The following is a 25,679-nucleotide window of genomic DNA, read 5'->3' as shown; positions in this document are numbered from 1 at the left end:
TTCTTCAGGGCAGGTGGAGTCTTCTGCCTGTCCAGGGGTTGACACTGTGGTGGAAAGAATGCAGCAGATTTGGGACCAAGTGGTGGATAAGTTGTCTCTTTCTCAGGAAAAGGCCCAGCGGTTTTCTAACCGGCATAGGACCATTGGTCCCCGGTTTAAGGTGGGTGATATGGTCTGGTTGTCATCAAAGAATATCTCTATGAAGGTGGCTTCTCCAAAGTTTAAATCTAGATTTATTGGACCTTACAAGATTTTGGAGATTATTAATCCGGTCTCTTTTCAGTTGGCTCTTCCTGTCACATTTAAGATTCAAAATGTGTTTCATAAGTCCTTGTTGAAGAGGTTTGTTGAACCAGTGGTTCCTATGGCGGCACCTCCTGATCCTGTGCTGGTTGAAGGTAACATGGAATATGAGGTAGAGAAGATAATGGATTTCCGTCTGGCTAGACGGAGACTCCAGTATTTGGTTAAGTGGAAGGGTTATGGTCAGGAGGATAATTCCTGGGTCTCTGCCTCCTGATATTCATGCCGAAAGATTAGTGCGTGCTTTTCATCGGGCTCATCCTGATCGGCCTGGTGGCTTGGATGAGGGTTCGGTGACTCCTCCTCAAGAGGGAGGTACTGTTGTGAGCTCATCTGTTCATTCACCTTTTGTGTCTGAGGATCTCCCTTTTCTGGTGAAGGAAGGTAGTGAGGCTGATTTGGATGAAAGAAACCAAACACCTGATCAGGTGGATTGTGACTTGGTAACAGGAACTTCAGACTGGATATAAGGCAGCCGACACCCTTCTGAGTGGCTGGTGATTTCTCTGCTGGATTCTTGGAGACTAGTCTGATTCCTGCTTCCCAAAGATAATTTTTGCTCTGCTGTTGAACTTATTAGTTTTGGTTTTGTTTACCTTGTTTTGGAGTTCAGCCATCCCCGGCTGGGGGTGTGCTGGATTCTTATTCCTTGATCAGTGTTCTCTTTTGCTCTGCTTTCAGAATATTCTGAGTGCTGATATAGGGTTTGAAGTCTAGTGACTTCAGGGTCCTTTTTGCTTATCAGTTGTGTTGGTAATATTTTTAGCAAGGTTTTCTCGGATTGCAGACAGCAGCTTTTCTTCCTGTCCTTTTTAGTTAGCTTGGGCCCCATCGTTTGCTCATCCTATCTTTCTATCTGTGTTAGTGTTTTCATCTTGCTTCACCGTCATTATATGTTGGGGGCTGCCTATTGCTTTGGGGTCTGCTCTGGGGCAGTCAGTTTTTCCCTTTTCTCTCTTTAGGCTTATTTAGATCTCCAAATATAACAAATCTCCAAAACATAATAAATAACTGACTAGTGAGGTAATTACCATACTTCATAGAAAAAACAAGATTGCATAACAGCGGCGACTCCTTAATAAATGCTAGCAAAAAGGAGAAAATAGAGTCTATGCTAATTTACAAAAATATCAAATTTTATTAGTCATAGAAAAATGTCAAGATGTAAATACATGCAAAAAGACAACATTAATTGGATGAGCAGATTGTGTGAAGAGAGGGTACACACACAATAAAAGTGACCTCAATATCCTAAAATGTAGCTAAAGTGAGCTGCTATCACAATGGGTACATGCGGGACAAAATAATGCTGCCTCTGTGCTCAAAAAATCTCACATGAACTTGGACAATCCCAGAAGTAACAAGCATAATGTTATGTCTAAGTGTTCGGGGCTCTCCCAGGTGTAGTCCAAATAAAGGTAATAAGAGTACATTAACCAAAAGTTATCACACATGTTAGGAGAGCACCGGACACTGAGACACCATGTGGAGCTGGGATATCACAATTACCTGTGAAAGTGCTTGGCAGCACAGTTGAAATAATTAAGTCAGCAATGATGCATCATAAATAAATAATTACCCGTCATGCTTCCAAATGTGAGGGCAGGAGAAACGGACCCCGACGTACGTTTCGATGTATTAACCTTCCTCAGGGGGCGTGGCTTTAGTGTGCCCAGGTTCCCATATAAATACCCTGTTCGTTTGCTAATTAACCAATGGAGTTGCCATGACACAATGACGCAGGTGGGAGTCAGTTATCCGCCCACAAGCATTGCTCCCGACCAACATGGTCACATGAACCAATCCCCGGGGGCGGACAACACAATCCCACCAATAGTAGCGGCAATCGTCATCGCACGTGAACGGAAGGTGAGGACAAAAAAGTCATCCTCTGCCAGTTACGTGCAGAAACGTCACTTCCGCCCATAGTGTGGAGCAGAACGCTCTCTAGCACTGTCACGTTCATGTCATAACATTATGTTTGTTACTTCTGGGATTGTACAAGTTCATGTGAGATTTTTTGAGCACAGAGGCAGCATTATTTTGTCCCGCATGTACCCATTGTGATAGCAGCTCACTTTAGCTACATTTTAGGATATTGAGGTTACTTTTATTGTGTATGTACCCTCTCTTCACACAATCTGCTCATCCAATTAATGTTGTCTTTTTGCATGTATTTACATCTTGACATTTTTCTATGACTAATAAAATTTGATATTTTTGTTATTTAGATCTCCGGCTGTGGTGAGGTGTCTAGGATCACCGTAGGAACACTCCACGGCTACTGCTAGTTGTGTGATAGGATTAGGGGTCCAACCTCTCTGATTTTCTGGGCTGAGCTTGCATTTTTGTTTTTTCCTCCTCGGTGACTCAATCATAACACCCCCCTTTCGTGGTATGCATGGTCCCCTCACTCCCCTTTCATGGTATGCATGGTACCCTGACTCCCCTTTCGTGGTATGCTTGGTCCCCTCTCCCCCCTTTCCTGGTATGCATGGTCCCCCTCACCCCTATTAAACTACACACATACAAAAAAAAAAACATTTATACTCACCCTTCTTCCCTGTGCTCCAGCGCTGCTTGTCACGTTCTGCTGGAGGCCAGGGGAGGAGTCTGGCGCCGGAGTACGTGCATGCCCATAGCGCTGTCCGGTGCCATATTGCTGAAGACACACTGCAAATGTGTCTTCAGTAAAATGGTGCCGGATCGCGCGATGCGCATGCGTGATTCCAGTCGCACTCCTGCCCCGGTCTCCGGCCGAAGAGAAGCGCCGCGGCAACGCTCCTCCCGGTCAGGTAAGTATGTAAGTATGGCGCCGGACATAGCGGTATGCAGTGTGTATGCGTACCGCCATCTCCGACGCCATACACACTCCTCACCCCTGGCTGCCTCATTCTGTCGTGCTTGCGCAGTCTATAAAGGCTTCGGACAGAGTGACACTTACATCGTTATATTATATATATATATATATATATATATATATATATACACTCACTGGCCACTTTATTAGGTACACCTGTCCAACTGTGTGTTAAGACTTAATTTCTAATCAGCCAATCACATGGCGGCAACTCAGTGCATTTAGGCATGTAGACATGGTCAAGACAATCTCCTGCAGTTCAAACCGAGCATCAGTATGGGGAAGAAAGGTGATTTGAGTGCCTTTGAACGTGGCATGATTGTTGGTGCCAGAAGGGCTGGTCTGAGAATTTCAGAAACTGCTGATCTACTGGGATTTTCACGCACAACCATCTCTAGGGTTTACAGAGAATGGTCCGAAAAAGAAAAAAAATCCAGTGAGCGGCAGTTCTGTGGCCGGAAATGCCATGTTGATGCCAGAGGTCAGAGGAGAATGGGCAGACTGGTTCGAGCTGATAGAAAGGCAACAGTGACTCAAATTGCCACCCGTTACAACCAAGGTAGGCAGAAGAGCATCTCTGAACGCACAGTGCGTCGAACTTTGAGGCAGATGGGCTACAGCAGCAGAAGACCACACTGGGTACCACTCCTCTCAGCTAAGAACAGGAAACTGAGGCTACAATTTGCACAAGCTCATCGAAATTGGACAGTAGAAGATTGGAAAAACGTTGCCTGGTCTGATGAGTCTCGATTTCTGCTGCGACATTCGGATGGTAGGGTCAGAATTTGGCGTAAACAACATGAAAGCATGGATCCATCCTGCCTTGTATCAACGGTTCAGGCTGGTGGTGGTGGTGTCATGGTGTGGGGAATTTTTTCTGGGCACTCTTTGGGCCCCTTGGTACCAATTGTGCATCGTTGCAACGCCACAGCCTACCTGAGTATTGTTGCTGACCATGTCCATCCCTTTATGACCACAATGTACCCAACATCTGATGGCCACTTTCAGCAGGATAATGCGCCATGTCATAAAGCTCGAATCATCTCAGATTGGTTTCTTGAACATGACAATGAGTTTACTGTACTCAAATGGCCTCCTCAGTCACCAGATCTCAATCCAATAGAGCATCTTTGGGATGTGGTGGAACGGGAGATTCGCATCAGGGATGTGCAGCCGACAAATCTGCGCCAACTGTGTGATGCCATCATGTCAATATGGTCCAAAATCTCTGAGGAATGCTTCCAGCACCTTGTTGAATCTCTGCCACGAAGAATTGAGGCAGTTCTGAAGGCAAAAGGGGGTCCAACCCCTTACTAGCATGGTGTACCTAATAAAGTGGCCAGTGAGTGTATATATATATATACACCACAGGGGTAAATGTTTTTCAGCCCTTGCACTTAGTGCTTTGGCTTTACCAGTCCATGAGTCCCATTCCTTCTAAATAGTAAAAAAATGTTTTCTGAAGCCCTCCTGTACGTCTCCTCCTTCTAATTTTCGGCAGCTCTTGCACATAGTGAATCGACTTTCCAGTCTAGGAGTCCCACTCATATAATAATGGGGAAAAAATGTTTTCTGAGGCCCTTCTCTAAATGACTTCCAGGATGTATTGGAGTGCCTCCTAATTTTTGGAAGCCATTGCACATAGTATATATGTTTTACTTTGGAGGTAGAACTGGTCCCCCTTACCTGTTGGACCACTGTGCGGCTGCACAGGTTGCACCAATGATATGTCCGCACCTGAGCGGTATTAAAGCTTTTATAAGTAAAGTTGCATTTATTGAATGGATGTACTGTAAGTGTTAGGCGTCGGATTCCTGAAGCCGCACAGCGGGAATCCAGAGCCAGACATCCTGCAGTCTCCCATTCTCCTCCGACTGCCCCAGGTGCTGCTCAGCAATCTCGGCAAGCCAGGCGTGCTGCTCAGACTCATTTTGACAGCCTGGATGTTGCTGCCACCTCTGGTGCAGCAATGGTAGCCAACCTGCTCTGCAGGGAACCGCTCCAGAGGCTAAGTCCTCATGCCGTGCTACTGGGCTTGCCCGCAAGGTGACCTCTCACTGGAGAGCAGGGGTCACATGTTCAGGTCCTGTGTCGGATCTGATTGGTCCTTTCCAGGGTACTGGAAGGTCCCGGAAGTGCATGGCTATAAAAAGCCCGCATGGCAGCTCGGCCATGCGCTAGTGTAGCATATTATGCTGTGTATGTATGTGATGGATGCATGGACTGGTGACTGACTTATTATGAAACCCCTTCCCTTGGATACTACGAATGGTGACTGTGTTTTGGGTTAGTCAGCTCCAGATTGTGGCAAGCTACACGCCACAGTGTTTTCCACGCCTACACTAGAGTCCGTCGGTGCCCGGTTCTCGGCGCCGACGCTTGCGGCTATAGTTGCCGCTGCGCTGCATTAACAGCAGCTATTGGTGTTCGTGGCTGCGACGCCACACGCCGGCTCCTGTGACGTTAACAGGGCCAGCGTCTTTACATTTATTTCTGCCAAGCGACTCTGTGTCTGCACAGAGCCACTCCTAGCGTTCGGGTGACATTAACCCGTGCGCACTACGTCACCTTCTGGTGCATCTGCCATTACCCAGCAGCGGTCTTACCATCTACTGCACGGTGGACCCCGGGCGGCGAACGCACCTCCTATTATTTTATATCTGGTGTGTTCCGCCGACCATAGCATTACACTAGCGCCAGGGTCTGGCTGGTAATGGCAGACGTGCAGCAGTTGCAGCGCTATATTCGGCAGCTGGAGAGCAGGTTGGCGGCTATTGAGAGCGCCAACTCAGCTGCGAATACCGCGTTGACTGCCGCTCAGACAGTTGCTGGGGCTGTCTCACGTGTGCCCACACTATTGCCCACGCCGACAATCTCTCGCCTCCCGCTCCCCGACAAGTTCTCGGGTGACAGCGCCACCTGTAGGGGATTTATTAGCCAGTGCTCAATTCAGCTCCAGTTACTGGCTGCGCAGTTCCCTACAGAGTGGGCTAAGGTGGGATTTATCGTCTCTTTATTGTCTGGCAGAGCATTACAGTGGGCTACACCGTTGTGGGAACATGACGATCCGGTGGTTCAGGGTGCCGCTCAGTTTCTCGCGGCCCTGAAGCAGGTCTTTTTGGGACCACGGATCACACACGATATCTCCCTCCAACTTCTGTCCTTAACACAGGGGTCACTCGGTCAGCCATTACGCCGTCCAGTTCTGGACATTGACTTCCGAAGTAGAGTGGCCGGACAAGGCATTGGTCCCGGTGTTTTGGAGAGGGTTGGCTGAGCATGTATAGGATACTCTAGCTACTAGGGAGGTTCCCACAAGTCTGGAGGAATTGATTGCAGTCTCCACCCGCATTAACCTCCGGTTTACGGAGTGCGTGTTGGAACGTGCACAATCCATACGAAGGGTTAATTTGGATCCCACCTTCACCGAGCCGCTGAGTTACCCCGCACAGGAGCACGTACCCTCTGAACCTATGGAGGTGTCCCGCACCGACTCCAAGCCACCACCGGTGCGCGGTTATGTACGTTGCTACCAGTGTCGACAACTTGGACACTCGGCCAGCACGTGTCCTTTGCGGGTGAAAAAACGCCCACATCCTGTGGTCATAGGAGGTGGTCAGTCCAGCATGAAACCCTTCTCACCCAAACCGGTATTTCGGGGTACCTTAGACAGTGGTCCCCTCACCTGGGAGGCGGATGTTATTGTGGATTCCGGAGCCGAAGGGAATTTTACGTCCTCAACCTTCGCCCAGAAACACGCTATCCCTCAGGTGTTGCTGCCGCAACCACTGACCATCAATCATGGTGGTTAATGGGGCGCATTTGCCTACCCAGGTAACCCATCAGACAGTCCCACTCGGGCTTTCTATCTCTCCATCCCATCGAGAGATCTTGTCCCTACTCATTGTGCCTGACGGTATTGATCAGGTGCTACTTGGTCTTCCCTGGCTCCGTTGCCACAATCCTCATATTGAGTGGTCATCAGGGAAAATACTGGCCTGGAGCAAAAATTGTGAGGGAAAGTGTCTGAAGGGCAGTCTTCAGGTGGCTTCCACTGAAGTGCCTGCGGTTCTCTCCACACTTCCTAAACCCTATCATCAGTACGCGGACGTCTTCTCCAAAAAATCTGCGGAGACGCTCCCGCCACACCGCCCGTATGATTGCCCGATAGATCTCATGCCAGGCACAGAACCTCCTAGAGGCTGTGTGTATCCACTATCACTCCCTGAGACAGAATCTATGTCCCAATACATCCGGGAGAACCTGGCTAGAGGTTTTATCAGGAAGTCGGTGTCGCCGGCCGGGGCAGGGTTCTTTTTCGTTCAGAAAAAGAGCGGAGAGTTACGTCCCTGCATAGATTACAGAGGTCTCAATGCCATAACAGTGAAGAACAAATATCCTCTTCCACTGATCTCTGAACTGTTTGACAGGTTGCGAGGGGCCCCGATCTTTACAAAACTAGATCTACGGGGGGCATACAACCTGTTCCGCATACGCGAGGGAGACGAGTGGAAGACAGCCTTTAATACCAGGGATGGCCACTATGAATATCTGGTCATGCCCTTTGGCCTGTGTAATGCGCCAGCTGTCTTCCAAGATTTCGTCAACGACATCTTCCGCGATATGCTGTCTACTTCGGTGGTGGTCTATCTGGATGATATACTCATCTTCTCGCCAGATTTGACCACCCACCGGAGAGACGTATGCAGGGTCTTTGACCATTTACGGGCGAATTCTCTATACGCCAAGCTAGAGAAGTGCCAGTTTGAACAGGAGTCATTGTCGTTCCTGCTCTATATCATCTCGGCCCAAGGATTGGCTATGGATCCGGGCAAACTACAAGCGGCGATGGACTGGCAAGAACCCCATTCATTCAAAGCGGTGCAGCGCTTTTTAGGGTTCGTAAATTATTACCGCCAGTTTATACCGCACTTCTCCACATTGGTGGCTCCTTTGGTTGCTCTCACTAAGAAAGGAGCTAACCCTAATGCTTGGTCAGAACAGGTCTCCAAGGCTTCTTGTCTATCAAATCCCACTTTGCTGGCGCTCCCATCTTACATTGTCCCGATGTGATCAGACCATTTATTCTGGAGGTAGATGCCTCTTCCACCGGTGCAGGAGCAGTCCTCTTCCAGAAGGATGCTCAAGGTCGAAAGCATCCATGTTCTTTTTCTCGAAGACCTTCTCACCGGCGGAGAAGAATTACTCCATTGTTGACAGGGAGCTGCTGGCCATGAAGTTGGCCTTTTCTGAGTGGAGAAATCTCCTGTAGGGGGCTCGGTTTCCCTTCCAGGTATACACGGACCATAAGAATCTGGTCTATTTGCAAATGGCCCAGCGCCTGAACTCCCGTCAGGCTAGGTGGTCGCTTTTCTTTTCCCGCTTCCGCTTCACCCTGCATTATCTCTCCGGAGAGAAGAACGTCCGTGCGGATGCTCTTTCCCGCTCGGTGGTTTCGGCGGAAGAGGGAGAGGCCCCAGTTTCACTCGAGTCAGTGCCACCGGGCAAGACCTTGGTGCCTCCTCAGCTACGGCCGGAGGTCCTCGCCTGGGCACACGCCTCCAGAGTAGGTGGTCATTTTGGTAATAAACGGACCACCGAACTTCTGGCCAGGTCATATTGATGGCCACATATGGCTCGAGACGTGAAGGAATACGTGCAAGCATGCATCTCGTGTGTTCGGAACAGACCCTCTAGACAGAGGCCGGCGGGGCTGTTATATCCCCTGCCAGTGGCAGATAGACCGTGGGAGATGGTTGGCATGGATTTCATAGTTGGCCTGCCCAAGTCTGGTGGCAGTACGGTCATCTGGGTGGTCACCGACCATTTTTCCAAAATGGTGCACCTGGTGCCACTCGCACGCTTGCCTTCCGCCCGTGGTCTTGCCACCTTGTTCATAAAGCACGTGTTCCGCTTACATGGCATGCCGGACAAAATCGTGAGTGACCGAGGCCCCCAGTTTGCATCTCGGTTTTGGAGAGAGCTCTGCAGTCCGCTCAGCATCGAGCTCAATCTATCCTCCCCTTATCATCCCGAGACGAACGGCTTGGTCGAGAGAGCCAATCAGACCTTGGTTACCTACCTGCGGCATTTTGTCTCTGCCAGGCAGGATGACTGGGCATCCTTGCTACCTTGGGCTGAATTTGCCCTAAACAATGCGGTGGCTGACTCCACTGGTCAGACGCCCTTCCTCCTAAACTACGGTCAACATCCACGCGTCCCTGTTCCGATGCCAGTGTCCTCCACTGACTCCAGGGTGGCAGACTGGGCAGTGGAGACTCGGGACATTTGGGATCACACTCAGGATGCTATCCGTGCTTCTAAAGAAAGGATGAGGGCGTCCCCGGACACGCATCGGCGACCCGCTCCAAGCTTCTCCCCTGGCGACATGGTGTGGTTCTCTACCCGAAATATCAAACTACGGGTCGAGTCCTCTAAGTTCGCCCCGTGATATATTGGACCTTTCAAGGTTCTCGAGCGAATTAGCTCGGTGGTCTACCGCCTGGCTCTTCCTCCACATTTAGCCATTTCGGACATGTTTCATGTGTCCCTCCTCAAACCAGTTCACATGGCCCGGTTTTCTGAGTCATCGGCCGGGTCGTCAGACTTTTCATCTGACGAGTTTGAGGTTAATGCCATCGTTGGGCGCAGGTTTGTCCGTGGCAAAAAATTTTATTTGGTGGACTGGAAGGGTCATGGGCCCGAGGCTTGGACCTGGGAGCCAGTGGAGAACATCCACGCACCGCTCCTGATCGCGGCTTTTGAGCGCAGTGAAGGGGGCCATGTTAGGCGTCAGATTCCTGACGCTGCACAGCGGGAATCCAGAGCCAGACATCCTGCGGTCTCCCATTCTCCTCCGACCACGCCAGGTGCTGCTCAGCAATCACAGCGAGCCAGGCGTGCTGCTCAGACTCACTCTGACAGCCTGGATGTTGCTGCCACCTCTGGTGCAGCAATGGTAGAGCAACCTGCTCTGCAGGGAACCGCTCCAGAGGCTAAAGGCCCCGTCTCACTAAGCAATCTCGGTAGCGAGATCGCTGCTGAGTCACAACTTTTGTGACATAACAGCGATCTCACCAGCGAGATCGCTGTGTGTGACAGCGATCAGCGAGCGGCCCCCCTGCCGGTATCGCTGATCGCTGCAAGAAATCTCTGGACATTTCTTTGGTCGCTGGTCTCCCGCTGGCCAGCACGCATCGCTGTGTGTGACAGGCGGGAGACCAGCGATCAGGTGTAAAAAATAATAAAAAAAATAAAAAATATAGTTATTCTCACCTTCCGATGTCCCGTTCAGCCATCCCGCCTCTCTCCACGCTCCGGTCCCAGTGATCCTTTGCACGAATGACCGCGAGACTTTGTTATCCCGCGAGACTGTGACATCTCGCGGTCATTCGTGCAAAGGATCACTGGGACCGGAGCGTGGAGAGAGGCGGGATGGCTGAACGGGACGTCGGAAGGTGAGAATAACTATATTTTTTATTTTGATTCTATTTTTTACAGGATGGCCAGCGATGCCGGGCGCTCGGCATCGCTGTGCTGATCGCTGGTGAAGCTGTCTGTGTGACAGCTCACCAGCGATCACATAGCGACTTACCAGCGATCCTGACACCTTGATATCGGTGTCGGGATCGCTGGTAAGTCGCTTAGTGTGACGGGGCCTTAAGTCCTCATGCCGTGCTACTGGGTATGCCCGCAAGGTGACCTCTCACTGGAAAGCAGGGGTCACATGTTCATGTCCTGTGTCGGATCTGATTGGTCCTTTCCAGGGTACTGGAAGGTCCCGGAAGCGCATGGCTATAAAAAGCCCGCATGGCAGCTCGGCCATGCGCTAATGTAGCATATTATGCTGTGTGTGTATGGTGATGGATGCACGGACTGGTGACTGACTTATTATGAAACCCCTTCCCTTGGATACTACGAATGGTGACTGTGTGTTGGGTTAGTCAGCTCCAGATGGTGGCAAGCTACACGCCACTGTGCTTTCCACGCCTACACTAGCGTCCGTTGGTGCCTGGTTCTCGGCGCCGACGCTTGCAGCTATAGTTGCCGCTGCGCTGCATTAACAGCAGCTATTGGTGTTCGCGGCTGTGACGTTAACAGGGCCAGCGTCTTTACATTTATTTCTGCCAAGCGACTCTGTGTCTGCACAGAGCCACTCCTAGCGTTCGGGTGACGTTAACCCGTGCGCACTACGTCACCTTCTGGTGCATCTGCCATTACCCAGCAGCGGTCTTACCATCTACTGCACGGTGGACCCCGGGCGGCGAACGCACCTCCTTTTATTTTATATCTGGTGCGTTCCGCCGACCATAACAGTAAGGCTGTGTGCCCACGTTGCGTTTTTTAAGCGTTTTTGCTGCGATTTTCAGTGTGAAAACGCTTAAAAAAAACTCATACTGAACGCCCCCCATGCATTCCTATGGCATTCCGCACATGCTGTGCTAATGCTGCCTTTTTTTCTGCGGTGGACTTGCATCACGGAAAAAACATCAGCATGCTCATTCTTTTTGCGGAATCGCCGCGATTCTGCACCCATAGGAATGCATGAGATCCACTTATTTCTTGCATGTGGCTATGCTCACCATGCGCAAAGTGAGCGGCTCATGTGCGGATGGTACCCATGGTCCGGAGGAGAGGAGACTGTCCTCCAGGCTCTGGGTACCATATCCCTGTAAAAAAAAAGAATAAAAAAAAAAATTGTGATATTCTCACCTTCCGACGTCTAGCGCAGCCTTCCCGGGCCTCAGCGATGCTTCCGTTCCCAGTAATGTTTTGCGAGACTTTTGATGTTGTCATGGTCCCGCGATACTGTAGCTGTCTCGCAAGGAATAGGGACCGCTACAGTATCACACGAGACCGCGACGTCATCAAAGGTCTCGCAAAACATTACTGGGAACGGAAGCATCGCTGAGGCCCGGGAAGGCTGCGCGGGACGCCGGAAGGTGAATATAACACGATTTTTTATTGTTTTTATTATTTTTAACATTATATCTTTTTACTACTGATTCTGCACAGGCAGCCTCATAGTAAAAAGTTGGTCACACTTGTCAAACACTATGTTTGATGAGTGTGACCAACTTGTCAATCACTTTCCAAGCGATGCTTCAAATCGCTTGGAAAGTGCTTGAATTCCGCATGCGAAAATCGCGGGAAAAACGCGAAAAAAAACGCTTGGGGAAAAAAACGCACGTTTTCTGGGAAGGAGTCCGGTTTTGTGTCAGGTTTAGAACACTAACGTGGGCACGTAGCCTTAGTCCTCTACATGCATCTTTTGTGTCCCATGATGGGTTGTAGAACTTTCCTCCATATGGGTCAGGACTGTTCATTTTAAAGTGTCTCCCAGGAGATAAATTAAGATATATATAAACCCCTCTTTTAGACTATTTGAAGCCTCAGGGCGGCCCGATACCCTGAGTCTGCACAGGAGGAACTGCCGCCCACCTTCGCTGGAAAATTAGTAAAAAAAATCCCATCTTCCAAGCGAGTGACTGGTATTATACATGATAAACGTATGTCTTACATCTGCACATTCCTGTATATTATGCATCATACATTGTACAGATCACGTGTACATACATGATCTCTGTGCTGTGTGACATGTTCCTGTCTTGTCTGCAGGCTTCCATTCCTACCAGTCTATGTACGGCTGTGAGCTGAGAGATGACGGCGGGGTCACTGGGTACCAGCAGTACGGATATGATGGGAGAGAGTTCCTGGCCCTGGACACAAAGACGTGGACATATGTCCCCACCATGGCCCAGGCTCAGATCTCCACACAGAAATGGAACAATCCAGATGTAGAAGTTGGGGAGAGAAGCAAACATTATCTGGGGAACGAATGTATCGAGTTTCTGAAGAAACATGTGGAGATTGGGAGAGAAGATCTGGAGAAGAGAGGTGAGCGCTCATCATCACAGCTCCGCTATCTGCTGGGAACTGGGGAAAACAAGTATTTGATATGCTGCCAATTTTGCACGTTTTCCTACCTGCAAAGATTAGAGAGATCTGTAATTTTTATCGTAGGTACACTTCAACTATGAGAGACAGAATCTAAAAATAAAAACCAGAAAATCACATTGTATGATTTTTAAATAATTAAATAGCATTTTGTTGTATGAAATAAGTATTTGATCACCTAATAACCATGAAGAATTCTGGCTCTCACAGACCTGTTAGTTTTCTGTAAGAAGCCTCCTACTCTGCACTCATTACCTGTATTAATTGTACCTGTTTGAACTAGTTACCTGTATAAAAGACATCTGTCCACACACTCAATCACACACCAACATGTCCACCATGGCCAAAAACAAAGAGCTGTCTAAGGACACCAGGGACAAAACTGTAGACCTACACATGGCTGGGATGGGCTACAGGACAATAGGCAAGCAGCTTGGTGCAATTATTAGAAAATGGAGGAAACACAAGATGAAAGTCTGTCAGTCTTTCTTGGTCTGGGGTATAGATGAGTGAATATTTCAATGTTCGGTTCGGATTACGATCACCGATATTGCAATATTCGCCAAACATAGTGAAACACCATTGGAGTCAATGAGAGGCAAAAACAAACACGAACACATCACTTTAAAACAGACCCAAAAGCTGGCAAAGCACATCAAATTAGGGGCACACACCAGGAAAGTGGCCTCAATTCACGCACAGTACAAATTTTACAATACCACGTCAGCAATCAGCCAGGCATGAGGTATCGGGGTCTGGGACAGCATTTACAGCTTTGAACTGCTCTTCAAATTAAGACGAGGCGGGTAATGGATCGGTATAGGGCCAATTTGCTGGGGGCCCTGATACCACATGCATAAGCTCAACCTGCTTTGATGCTCAGCCACATTCAGGTGGCACAAATATCAGTTTCGTAGACTACTATTGTCAGGAAAAATGTAAGGATAGTAACACGGGTAGTTGACTCAAAAAGGGTGGAGGCCTGCCGGTCTCAGAGGCCTATTGCTACAAGCAACACGCATGAAGGAGACCTAACCAAGAGTTTCTCATTTCCAAAAATTAGTGGCAGACACCACCAAAGTGGCATCAATTTCATGAGAGTGGAAATAGTATAATGGGGAGCGACATTTCTTCCACTACAGCCAACTAAGCAGATGTAGACCCAACCAGGAGTCTTCAAATTTAAAATAATTACGGGCAGACACCAAAGTGGCATCAATTTCACCACAGTAGAAATAGTATAATGGGGAGCGACATCTCTTCCACTTCAGCCAACCCAGCAGATGGTGATCCAGTCAGGAGTCTTCAAATTTAAAAAAATTAGGGCCTGACACCACCAAAGTGGCATCAATTTCACATCAGTATAAATAGTATAATAGGGACCAACGTGCCTTCCTCTACAGCCAACCCAGCAGATGGAGACCCAATCAGGAATGTTCACATTTCGAAAAATTAATGCAGACACCAACAAAGTGGCATCAATTTCACGAGAGTAGAAATAGTATAATAGGGACCAACACATCTTCCAGTACAGCCAACCCAGCAGATGGAGACCCAACCAGAAGTGTTCACATTTCCACAGATTAGTGTTAAAATCTGCAGCAGCAACAGCAGGCACAGAAGCCCCACTAAAGATATCACAGACTGTAATTATACGAGATCAATGCAGCACACTAAAAACTACAACATCACCTAGTCTGTACAGTCTGCGATTGGGGTGCAAAAGTCCTTGGAGATTCTTTCTTGATGAAAGTTAGGCGGTCTACACTTTCAGGGGACAGCCGTCTGCGCTTATCCATCAGGACACAACTAGCAGCGCTGAAGACATGTTCTGAGAGATCGCTGGCTGCCAGGCATGATAAAACCTCCAAGGGTGAGAGGCGAGCTCAGGCCACTCATCCATTTTTGAAGACCAAAATGTAAAAGGGTCCAAACCCTCTCTGATGGTATTGATGATATTGAGTTCTAGATACTCCTGCACCATCCTCTCCAGTCGTTCACCACATGTCACACCTGGACACTGTTGTGCTGGTGCATGAGCTGGTCTAAAAAATGTGTCGAAGGACTCACAGAAATTGCTTCTGCCACTTACACTACTGCTGCTGCTAATGCTTAGGCATTGACAAATTGACGTGCCGGAGGTTGGAAGTCTAGAGCTGCGATGCACACTGTGTGCCTCACTGCTGTCTTGGGGAAAACCCAAGGTTTTAAGGTTGTGTAAAAGCGTGTTTTGATACTCCAGCATTCGCGGGTCCCTTTCCAGAACGGGAAGCATCTGGCAAATTTTTTGTCTTACAATGTGGATCTAACAGAGTGCCAACTCAGTAGTCAGCACTATTTTGAATCATAACTATATGTGGATCATGTTGCAGATAGTGCAGCACTCATACGTCAGGCTCTTCCATGAGGTCCAAGACCATGCTGAGTTGGTGGCTGGGTGACGCTGATGTTTGTTTCCTCTGTCCCCTCCCACCAACCATGAACAACAGAGAGAGGATTATTATCCTCTTCATCTACTGACAGTTACTCGCCCATCACCTCTTCCTCCTCTATTTGTTCCTTGGCTCTTGCACTTTCACTAACAGTCTGTCTGGTATCACGAGCCCCCTTGATCGAAGTAATATACCTGCCTTTGACACCTCCTGTGTGATGACAGTCTGGAACTTTGAGACAATGTTATCCCATCTGCATCCTCCTCTGCTTCCTTCTCCCTCAGGCTATTCAAAGTGTGCTCCAGCATGTAGATGACTGGAATAGTGATGCTAATGATGGCATCGTCAGCGCTATCCATCTTAGTAGCCATTTCAAAACCGTGCAGAAGGGTGCAGGGGTCCTTAATCTGTGCCCACTCCGTAAACATGATATGCGCCACGTCCGTACTGCGTTGGCCCCGGCTATACCACATGACATACTGTGTCAGGGCTCGTTGCTGCTGCCACAGTTGCTGCAACATATGCAGAGTGGAATTCCACCATGTTTGCACATCGCATATCAACCTGTTAACTGGCATGGACGAAGACCTCTGTATTGATGCAAGTCGATGACTTGAAGGGTGCAAACAGCGGAAATGAGCACACAGCTTCTGAGCTTTCTGCAGCAACTCACCCAGGCCAAGATAGTGGCGGAGAAATCGCTGTATCACCAGATTGAGGACGTGAGCCATGCAAGTCACGTGTGTGAGCTTGCCTTGTCGTAGGGCCGCCACCAGGTTCACACTATTATCGGACACGGCCTTCCCTGGATCCAGGACAGCCATCGATCAAACTCGGCCTGGAGAGCTGTCCACAACTCTTTAGCTGTATGTAACGGGGTCTACCAAGCTGGGGTACCTCTTTCAGTACCACCCCGTGTTTTCGGAGGTCCGCTCTGCGTTGGCTGGAGTCTGAATGAATGACGCTGGCTGGAATTCCTTGGTTACATGGGCGCATATAAAAGATCACTGCTTCTCCATGTATTTCCAGTCTGACAACACTTTACTCACAGGACACAGAATATGTCACACAGATACAGAGGGCCGGCCAATAGAAAAGCGGCAGGCCAGACATACATTATAAAAGCCGCAGGTGGCCGGAGCCTGCCGATGTTTACTGTGGGAATTACAAAGGTGGGGGGAGGGCGGACAAAAGGAGAATATCGTGTCCCCTCTGCCCAGGGGCGCAGCCTGTGAACTGATGCATTAGGGACATGCATCTCACATGGAACCTATTATACATACATATAACTGCACAACATATTCTGGGTGCTGAGTGGTTCTGTAACATGTAACACTGTATGACTGTGATCTCCAAGGCATAGCAATTTTAACACTGCCTAATTGCAGTGAGCTCTGGCTGCGCAGTACGGAGGTGGTGGGGATTCACTCTGCACTGTTGGAACGCGTGTCTCATTAAGGCAGAGGAAGACGTGTGAAATACAGAGGTTTGTTCTGCAAGCCTTGAGGATTCCAAGACTTGTGGAGCAGCCCCTTCCCCGCCTGCCACCACAGCCACCAGAGTCACCCAGTGCCCAGTCAACGAGATGTAACCCCCTTGACCATGCTTTATCATCCAAGTGTCTGTGGTGAAATGCACCATGGCAGACATAGATTTAGTCAAGGAATGTGTGATGTTGTCTGCTAACCATTCTTTTACGTGACCACAACTGCGCGATCGGGGCTGGCTGCAGTGCTGAGAGGGCGGAGTACGGTGATCCGGACAAAGTGCTGTACGGTGAGTGAGGTGCAGGCGGAGATGTTATATTGGATTGATAAAGTTGTGGTGTGCTTGTTCTGAGATTGGTCAAAACCAGCAGGCATGTCCGCTTCCATTACAGCTGACGAGCTCTCACTGACTGGAGCGGGTAAACAACCGAAGGTTCTGCGGTCAGAGGCCTGCGTGACAATACTTAGCATGGAAACAGAGGAGGAGGAAGAAGCTGCAGATGCGGTTGACGGGGCGGCTGATGGTTGTTAAGGTCCCCTGGTCCACATTTTATCACAGTGGGATTGCCAGAATAACCCATGTTGATTGCGCATGTGAAGGTTCATGCATGTAGTAGTTAAATTATTGCATTTTTTTCCTCTATTCAGTTTTTTTTGCAAAGTTGGCAGATTACGTGAGTTGGTTCATTGTTTGCAGTGTCAAAAAAGGCCCAGGCTAGGCAACCCTTGCCACCCCTGCGAACTGCAGACCCACATATGCTGTTGGCCACAGCCACAGTTGTGGCTGAGGCTGCAGTAGTCATCATGGTTGCATCACTCCGTGTTTTTACTTTGCACCAGCTCTGCGTGCTGAATCACATCAGCAGGGCCGGTTTAAGGCAAAGTGGGGCCCTAGGCAAAGTTTAAAATGGGGCCCCAAATGCTACTGTAACATATTGCACATCACACAGAAGCATTTCGGTTGTAGTTACATGCGCTGAGTTCAGGCCGCTAAACGAGTGAGATCGACAATATTGAAGTCATTCAACGCTTGTTTCCCGGCCTCTTTCCCCCATCTGAGAGAGAATGATGGGGACAGAATCATCACTAATGGATCACCACACAGTATCATGTTATCAGCAGCACATCTACAGTTTACACCCCATAGTCCTCCATACAGTATAATACACTCCTCAGTCCTCCATATAGTATAATACACTACCCATAGTCCTCCATATATTAAAATACACTGCTCAGTCCTCCACATAGTATAATACACTCCTCATAGTCCTCCATATAGTTTAATGCACCGCCATAGTCATCCATGTATTTCAATTCACTTCCCATAGTATAATGCACCCCATAGTTATTCATATAATGTATTCCCCATAGTACTCGATACAGTATAACGCAGCCCACATATAGTATAATGCAGCCACCCCATAGAGCATAATGCAGCCCCGCCATACAATATAATGTAACCCCCCATAGAATATAATGCAGCCCCCCAAAATAGTATAATGCAGCCCCTCCATAGAATATATGCAACCCCCTCAGAGTATAATGCAGCCCCTTATATAGTATAATGTAGCCCCTCCATAAAATACAATGTAGCCCTCCTCATATACAGTATAATGCAGCCCCTACAGAATATAATGTAGCCCCCTCATAGTATAATGAAGCCCCCATACAATATAATGCAGCCCCCCATAGAATACAATGTAGCCTCCTCATATAGTATAATGTAGCCCCCTCAGAGTATGATGCAATCACCCCAATAGAATAAATATAATACAGCCCCCCATAGAATATAATGTAGCCCCCCATATTATATAACAGCCTCCCCCATAGAATATAATGAAAAATGTACCCCCCATGGTATATAACACAGCCGCATATTATATAGCCCAGCACCAGATGGTATACAGCCCAGCATGGTACACAGCCCAGCATGGTACACAGCGTGGTATATAGCCCAGCATGGTACACAGCGTGGTATATAGCCCAGCATGGTACACAGCGTGGTATAGAGCCCAGCATGGTACACAGCGTGGTATAGAACCCAGCATGGTATATAGCGTGGTATACAGCCCAGCATGGTATATAGCGTGGTATAGAGCCCAGCATGGTATATAGCGTGGTATAGAGCCCAGCATGGTACACAGCGTGGTATAGAGCCCAGCATGGTACACAGCGTGGTATAGAGCCCAGCATGGTACACAGCGTGGTATAGAGCCCAGCATGGTACACAGCGTGGTATAGAGCCCAGCATGGTACACAGCGTGGTATAGAGCCCAGCATGGTATATAGCGTGGTATAGAGCCCAGCATGGTATATAGCGTGGTATAGAGCCAAGCATGGTATATAGCGTGGTACACAGCGTGGTATACAGCCCAGCATGGTATATAGCGTGGACAGCATAGTATACAGCCCAGCATGGTATATAGCGTGGTATAGAGCCAAGCATGGTATATAGCGTGGTACACAGCGTGGTATACAGCCCAGCATGGTATATAGCGTGGTATACAGCATAGTATACAGCCCAGCATGGTATATAGCGTGGTATAGAAACCGGCATGGTATATAGCGTGGTATAGAGCCCAGCGTGGTATACAGCCCAGCTTGGTATATAGCCCCCCCCCGAGAGTGGCCCCACAGTCCAGTACTCACAGTGATTAAAAAAAAACAAAACAAAACAAAAAAAAACACACACACTCTTTACCTCTTCTCCTCGCTCCTGCGCTGGTCCCAGCTCCTGGCTCAGCCTGCACTGCCTGGCACACAGTGAGCGCGTGATGATATGACGTCATCGCGCACCCGCTGTCTTTAAGAGGCAGAGCGGGGAATGATGGGAGAGGGAGCGTCAGCTGATGCCCTATCCTCCATCATTGCGGTGAACTATACCGGCGTCTATGATGCCGGTATAGTTCAATGCGGCGGCGGGAGTCGGCACTGGGGGCAGGCGGGGCCCCCTGCCTCACAGGGGCCCCATAGCGGCTCCATGATGTTCCGCTTGCTGGGGGCCCCTTGGGGTGCGGGGGCCCTAGGCACCTGCCTGGTCTGCCTGCCCCTAGCGCCGGCCCTGCACATCAGTAACAGAAGAATTGTTTCAGTGTGGATGAGGCCTGTATAACAAAGAAGATATGCGCCAAACAATTTCAAAGTGAGATCTCCCCTACTGTATGACATTAGTAACAAAAAAAATATGTAGAATATAAAGGGTGCTCACTGTTAGTGGATACTGGTGATCTGAAGAAAAATTATTCCAAAAATACAACAAAAACTTCGGCACTCAAATGATCAATTTATTATCCAATATTCATATGAAAAAATGAGGCAAAAACCACTACAGTACAAAAAACAAAAATCACCCTAGTGAAAACAGATGTACTTCTGCAACGTTTTGGCATAATATGCCTTTCTCAAGCCAAATCTGTTGGCTGTTTGTTTCAGTGTGGATGAGGCCTGTAACATACAGTGGGAAAAATAAGTATTTGGTACACTGCTGATTTTGCAAGTTTTCCCAGATACAAAGAATGGAGGGTCTGTAATTTTTATCGTAGGTACACTTCAACTATGAGAGACAGAAACTTGTATAGAAATTCAGAAAATCACATTGTATGATTTTTACATATTTATTAGGTCATTAACCCCTTTACCCCGAGGGTTATTTGCACGTTAATGACCGGGCCAATTTTTACAATTCTGACCACTGTCCCTTTATGAGGTAATAACTCTGGAACGCTTCCATGGATCCTGGTGATTCTGACATTGTTTTCTCGTGACATATAGCACTTCATGTTAGTGGTAAAATTTCAATATAACTTGCGTTTATTTATGAAAAAGACGGAAATATGGCAAAAATGTTGAAAATTTTGTAATTTTCAAACTTTGAATTTTTATGCCCTTAAAACAGAGAAATATGTCACACAAAATAGTTACTAAATAACATTTCCCATATGTCTACTTTACATCAGCACAATTTTGAATACAATTTTGTTTTTTTTGTTAGGAAGTTATAAGGTTTAAAAGTTGACCAGCGATTTCTCATTTTTACCACAAAATTTACAAAACCATTTTCTTTTAGAGACCACCTCACATTTGAAGTCACTTTGAGGGATCTATGTGGCAGAAAATACCCAAAAGTGACACCATTCTAAAAACTTCACCCCTCAATGTACTCAAAACCACATTCAAGAAGTTTATTAACTCTTTAGCTGCTTCACAGGAAGTTTTGGAATGTGGAAGGAAAAAATGAACATTTAACTTTTTAGTCACAAAAATTATCTTTTACAAACAATTTTTTTTATTTTCACAAGGGTAAAAAGAGAAAATTGACAGATAAAGTTCTTGTGCATTTTCTCCTGAGTACGCTGATACCCCATATGTTGGGGAAAACCACTGTTTGGGCGAACAACAGGGCTCGGAAGGGAAGGAGCGCTGTTTGACTTTTTCAAACCAAAATTGGCTGGAATTGAGATTGGACGCCCCTGATGTGCCTGAACAGTGGAGACCCCCCACAAATGGCTCCATTTTGGAAACTAGAACCCCTAAGGAACTTATCTAGATGTGTGGTGAGCACTCTGAACCCCCAAGTTTATAACGTAGAACCGTGAAAAAAAATTCATATTACTTCCACAAACATGATCTTTTAGTCCCCATTTTTTATACTCCCAAGGGTAAGAGGAGAAATTGGACCCCAAAAGTTGTCCAATTTGTCCTGAATACGCTGATACCTCATATGTGAGGAGGAACTACTGTTTGGGTGCACTGCCTAGCTCAGAAGGGAAGGGGCACCATTTGACATTTTCAAACCAAAATTGGCTGGAATTGAGATCGGACACCATGTCGCGTTTGGAGAGAGCCCCTGATGTGCCTAAACAGTGGAAACCCCCCAATTCTAACTCCAACCCTAACCCCAACACACCCCTAACCCTAATCTCAACCCTAACCATAACCTTAACCACAACCCTAACGCACCCCTAAACCCAACCCTAACCATAACCCTAACCACAAACCTAACCCTAACACACCATTAACCCTAATCTCAACCCTAACCGTAATCAAAATCCTAACCCCTACTCTAGCCCCAACCATAACCCTAACTTTAGCCCCATCCTTAACCCTAACTTTAGCCCTAACCCTAATGCGAAAAAGGAAATAAGTACATTTTTTTTATTTTTTTTCCCTAACTAAGGCAATTATAAGGGGGGGTTTGATTTACTATTTAGAGCAGGTTTTTATGCCTGGCTGCTGTCACACACAAAAATGTTTTTTATTGCAAAAAATAGTTTTTGCATCACCACATTTTGAGAGCTATAATTTTCCCATATTTTGGCCCACCAAGTCATGTGATGTCTTGTTTTTTGCGGGACGAATTGACGTTTTTAATGGTACCATTTTCAGGCACATGACATTTTTTGATCGCTTTTTATTCCGATTTTTGGGAGGCAGAATGAACAAAAACCAGCAATTCCTGAATTTCTTTTGGGGGGGGGGGTTTATACCGTTCCGCGTGTGGTAAAATTGGTAAGGCAGCTTTATTCTTTGGGTCATTACGATTACAGAGATACCTCATTTATATTTTTTTTATGTTTTGGCGCTTTTATACAATAAAAACTATTTTATAGAAAAAATAATTATTTTTGCATCACTTTATTCTGAGAGCTATAACTTTTTTAATCTGGTGACGATGCTGTATGGCAGCTCGTTTTTTGCGGGACAAGATGACGTCTTCAGCAGTACCATGTTTATTTACATCCGTCTTTTTGATCACGTGTTTTTCCACTTTTTGTTCGGCGGTATGATGACAAAGCATTGTTTTTTGCCTTGTTTTTCTTTTTTTAATGGTGTTCACTGAAGGGGTTAACTAGTGGGACAGTTTTATAGGTCGGATTGTTACGGACGCGGCGATACCAAATATGTGTACTTTTATTGTTTAGATTTTTTTTTATTCAAATATTTTTTTATTGATGGAATAAATATTGATTTTTTTTTTATTAATTTTTAAAATATTTGTACAATTATTTAAAAAAAAATGTTTTTATTTCATTCTATCTTTTACACTTTGTCCCACTATGGGACACTCATTTTGTGCAGGCTGATCGCTTATTTAGCATGCACATCTGCATGCCATATAAGCTGTCAGCGCTGCAGCTTCTATTACACTGACCTGAGAGACTTCCTGGTCATCACTGCGCATGACAGGAAGTCTCTGAGCTCTGGTTACCATGGGAGCGATCGGGACCCCGTGTCATGTCGCGGGGTCTCCGATCCGAAGGCAGAGGGACTGTCAGAGCTGACAGCCCCTCTGCCTGCTCCCGGAACACTGCGATCATGTTTGATCACAGTGTGCCAGGGGTTAAAGTGCTGGGAGAGGTCAGTGACCGATCCTGGCACTTAGTGCCGGGTGTCAGCTGTGAGAATCAGCTGACATCCGGCCACGATCAGCCGCGCTCCCCCCATGAGCGCGGCTGATCCTGTATGACGTACTATTCCGTCCATGGTCATACGGGCCCAGGGCACATGGATGAGATAGTACGTCCAGTGTCAGAAAGGGGTTAATTGAAAGTGTGATGCTTCCCCCACCATGCTTCACGATTAGGATGGGGTTCTTCGGGTTGTACTCTTCCTTTTTCTTCCTCCAAACATGGCGAGTGGAGATAGAACTTTTTGGTTTGATTTTGGTCTCATCTGACCACATGACCTTCTTCCATGCCTCTTCTGGATCATCCAGATGGTCTTTGACATGTGATGGCATGACCAGGGGGACCTTGCAGGATTTTAATCCATGATGGCGTAGTGTGTTAACGGTAATGTTTGAGACTGTGGTCCCAGCTCTCTTCAGGTCATTGACCAGGTCCTCCCGTGTAGTTCTGGGCTGATTGCTGACCTTTCTCAAAATCATCTTTACCTCAAGAGGTGCGATCTTGCATGGATCCCCAGACCGAAGATGATTTTACAGTCATCTTGTGTTTCTTCCATTTTCTAATGTGACAACAATCGTTGCCTTCTCATCAAGCTGCTTGCTTATTGTCCTGTAGCACTAGGCTTAACGAGTGACGGTTAACAAACACAGCTTATCAGAAAGAAAATCCTGCTAAAACATAACATTTATTAAACCATTCATTACATTAAAATAATCAAAGACCAAATTAAGGCACGAGACTATAGAGGTCAAAACAATAATGTTTATAGATAATACAGAGCTTTATGCTTTAAGAGAGAAATATGGGAATGGGAATTATGTGTTTCCCCCGCTCACCGATGGCTCTCCCTCAATCGTCCTATTATTCGTCCTATGCTCAGGGCCGGCCCGAACGTATAGGCGAACTAGGCGGCCGCCTAGGGCGCCGACCCAAAGGGGGCGCCAGAGAAAAAATAGAAAAAATGATAAAAAAATCTTTTCAAAAGGCAAAAAGTTTTAGGGATGGAAAGAAAAGTGTACATATTTAAGGGCAAATATGACGCAAGAGAGGTTGGTTGGGTTGGCAACAATTTCGATAGAATCTGAAGTTGCTAAACAAATTAATCTCGGTGACTTAGTGTCATCCTTTTAAAAAAAAAGGCAAGGAAACAAAAATTTTAATTGACTATGGTCGTTTTTGTTTTGTGTTATTGATTACTTTGTATATATTTGTCCTATACAACTTCTCAGAAGATTAAAGAGTTAGGAGAGAGTTAATTAATCATTGTTGTTGTGGTTTATTTTGCTCCTAAATTTATATCCCAAGTTTTCATCTACTGCCAAGAATAGTATCGGCGCAACAAAATAGTTTCGCCTAGGGCGCCGTAATCTCTCGGGCCGGCCCTGCCTATGCTGAGATATAATTAAGGAAAATATCCAAAACAACAACCAATGGGAACTCCAAGCCATGTACGCAGGAAAGATATTGTAGACACTGCAGCTGGATGATAAGTATCGTCAGATATACAAAGGTTGAAATAGCCTGCCTCAGATATACCGCAATGAAAACTGAAGCACAAACACATAACAATCACGTAAATGGACAAGATAGTACACCCCTCAGGGTAAATGAAACATTTAGGGAGAATGCATTGCAGGGCAGTTTCTAGGGAATTTTGCCAACAGGGTGAACATCGAAAAAGCGCCCCCCCCTCCCCGAACATTAACATGCTGAATACTTTAGATAAACTTAGATAAACATGTCTTACCTTTGCGTCAATCCAATCCTCGAAGGCATCAAAGTTCAAAGACTCACTTTCCTTGACTTTGCTGCTGCAAAAAGGTCTATTGCAGCGGAATAGTCTGCTTCCTCTGCCAACTCGCTCTCGATCGATAAAATAGCCAGGGCCGATAATCTTTCTTTCGTCATTGTAGAACGCAAGTATGTTTTTATTAGCTTTAACTTGCTAAAGCTCCTTTCACAACTTGCAACAGTAATTGGAATGGTCAATAAAATTCTCATTGCAATCCATAAGTTAACAGCAGGGTAAGCACCCCAGATATTACCACAAAATCCCCCCCCCAATATAACAAACACAAACAGCAGGGTAAGCACCCCAGATATTGCCCCCAAACTCCCCCCCCCCAATATTATACACAAAGACAGCAGGCTAAGTTAAGTACCCCAGATATTGCCACAACCCTCCCCCATATTACACAAAAAAAAAGCAGGCTAAGCTAAGCACCACAGATAC

General features: G+C 47.0%; 1 protein-coding gene across 2 annotated transcripts in view; it reads left to right on the top strand.

Annotated features, from left to right (window-relative positions):
* Positions 1-25,679, top strand: part of LOC141048392 (class I histocompatibility antigen, F10 alpha chain-like) — a 168,446-nt gene that overhangs the window by 89,222 nt on the left and 53,545 nt on the right. For both annotated transcript variants that reach the window (XM_073543912.1, XM_073543911.1), the window contains exon 3: positions 12,782-13,060. In XM_073543912.1, the coding sequence (XP_073400013.1) occupies positions 12,782-13,060 (279 nt within the window). The remainder of the gene's footprint in view (positions 1-12,781; positions 13,061-25,679) is intronic.

The sequence above is a fragment of the Dendrobates tinctorius genome, unplaced genomic scaffold (genome assembly GCF_039654945.1).
Source record: "Dendrobates tinctorius isolate UK_male_01 unplaced genomic scaffold, ASM3965494v1 ptg000135l, whole genome shotgun sequence".
In the NCBI taxonomy this organism is placed as follows: domain Eukaryota; kingdom Metazoa; phylum Chordata; class Amphibia; order Anura; family Dendrobatidae; genus Dendrobates; species Dendrobates tinctorius.
Note: the sequence above shows the minus strand (reverse complement) of the source record. Positions and strands in the feature narration are given on the sequence as shown.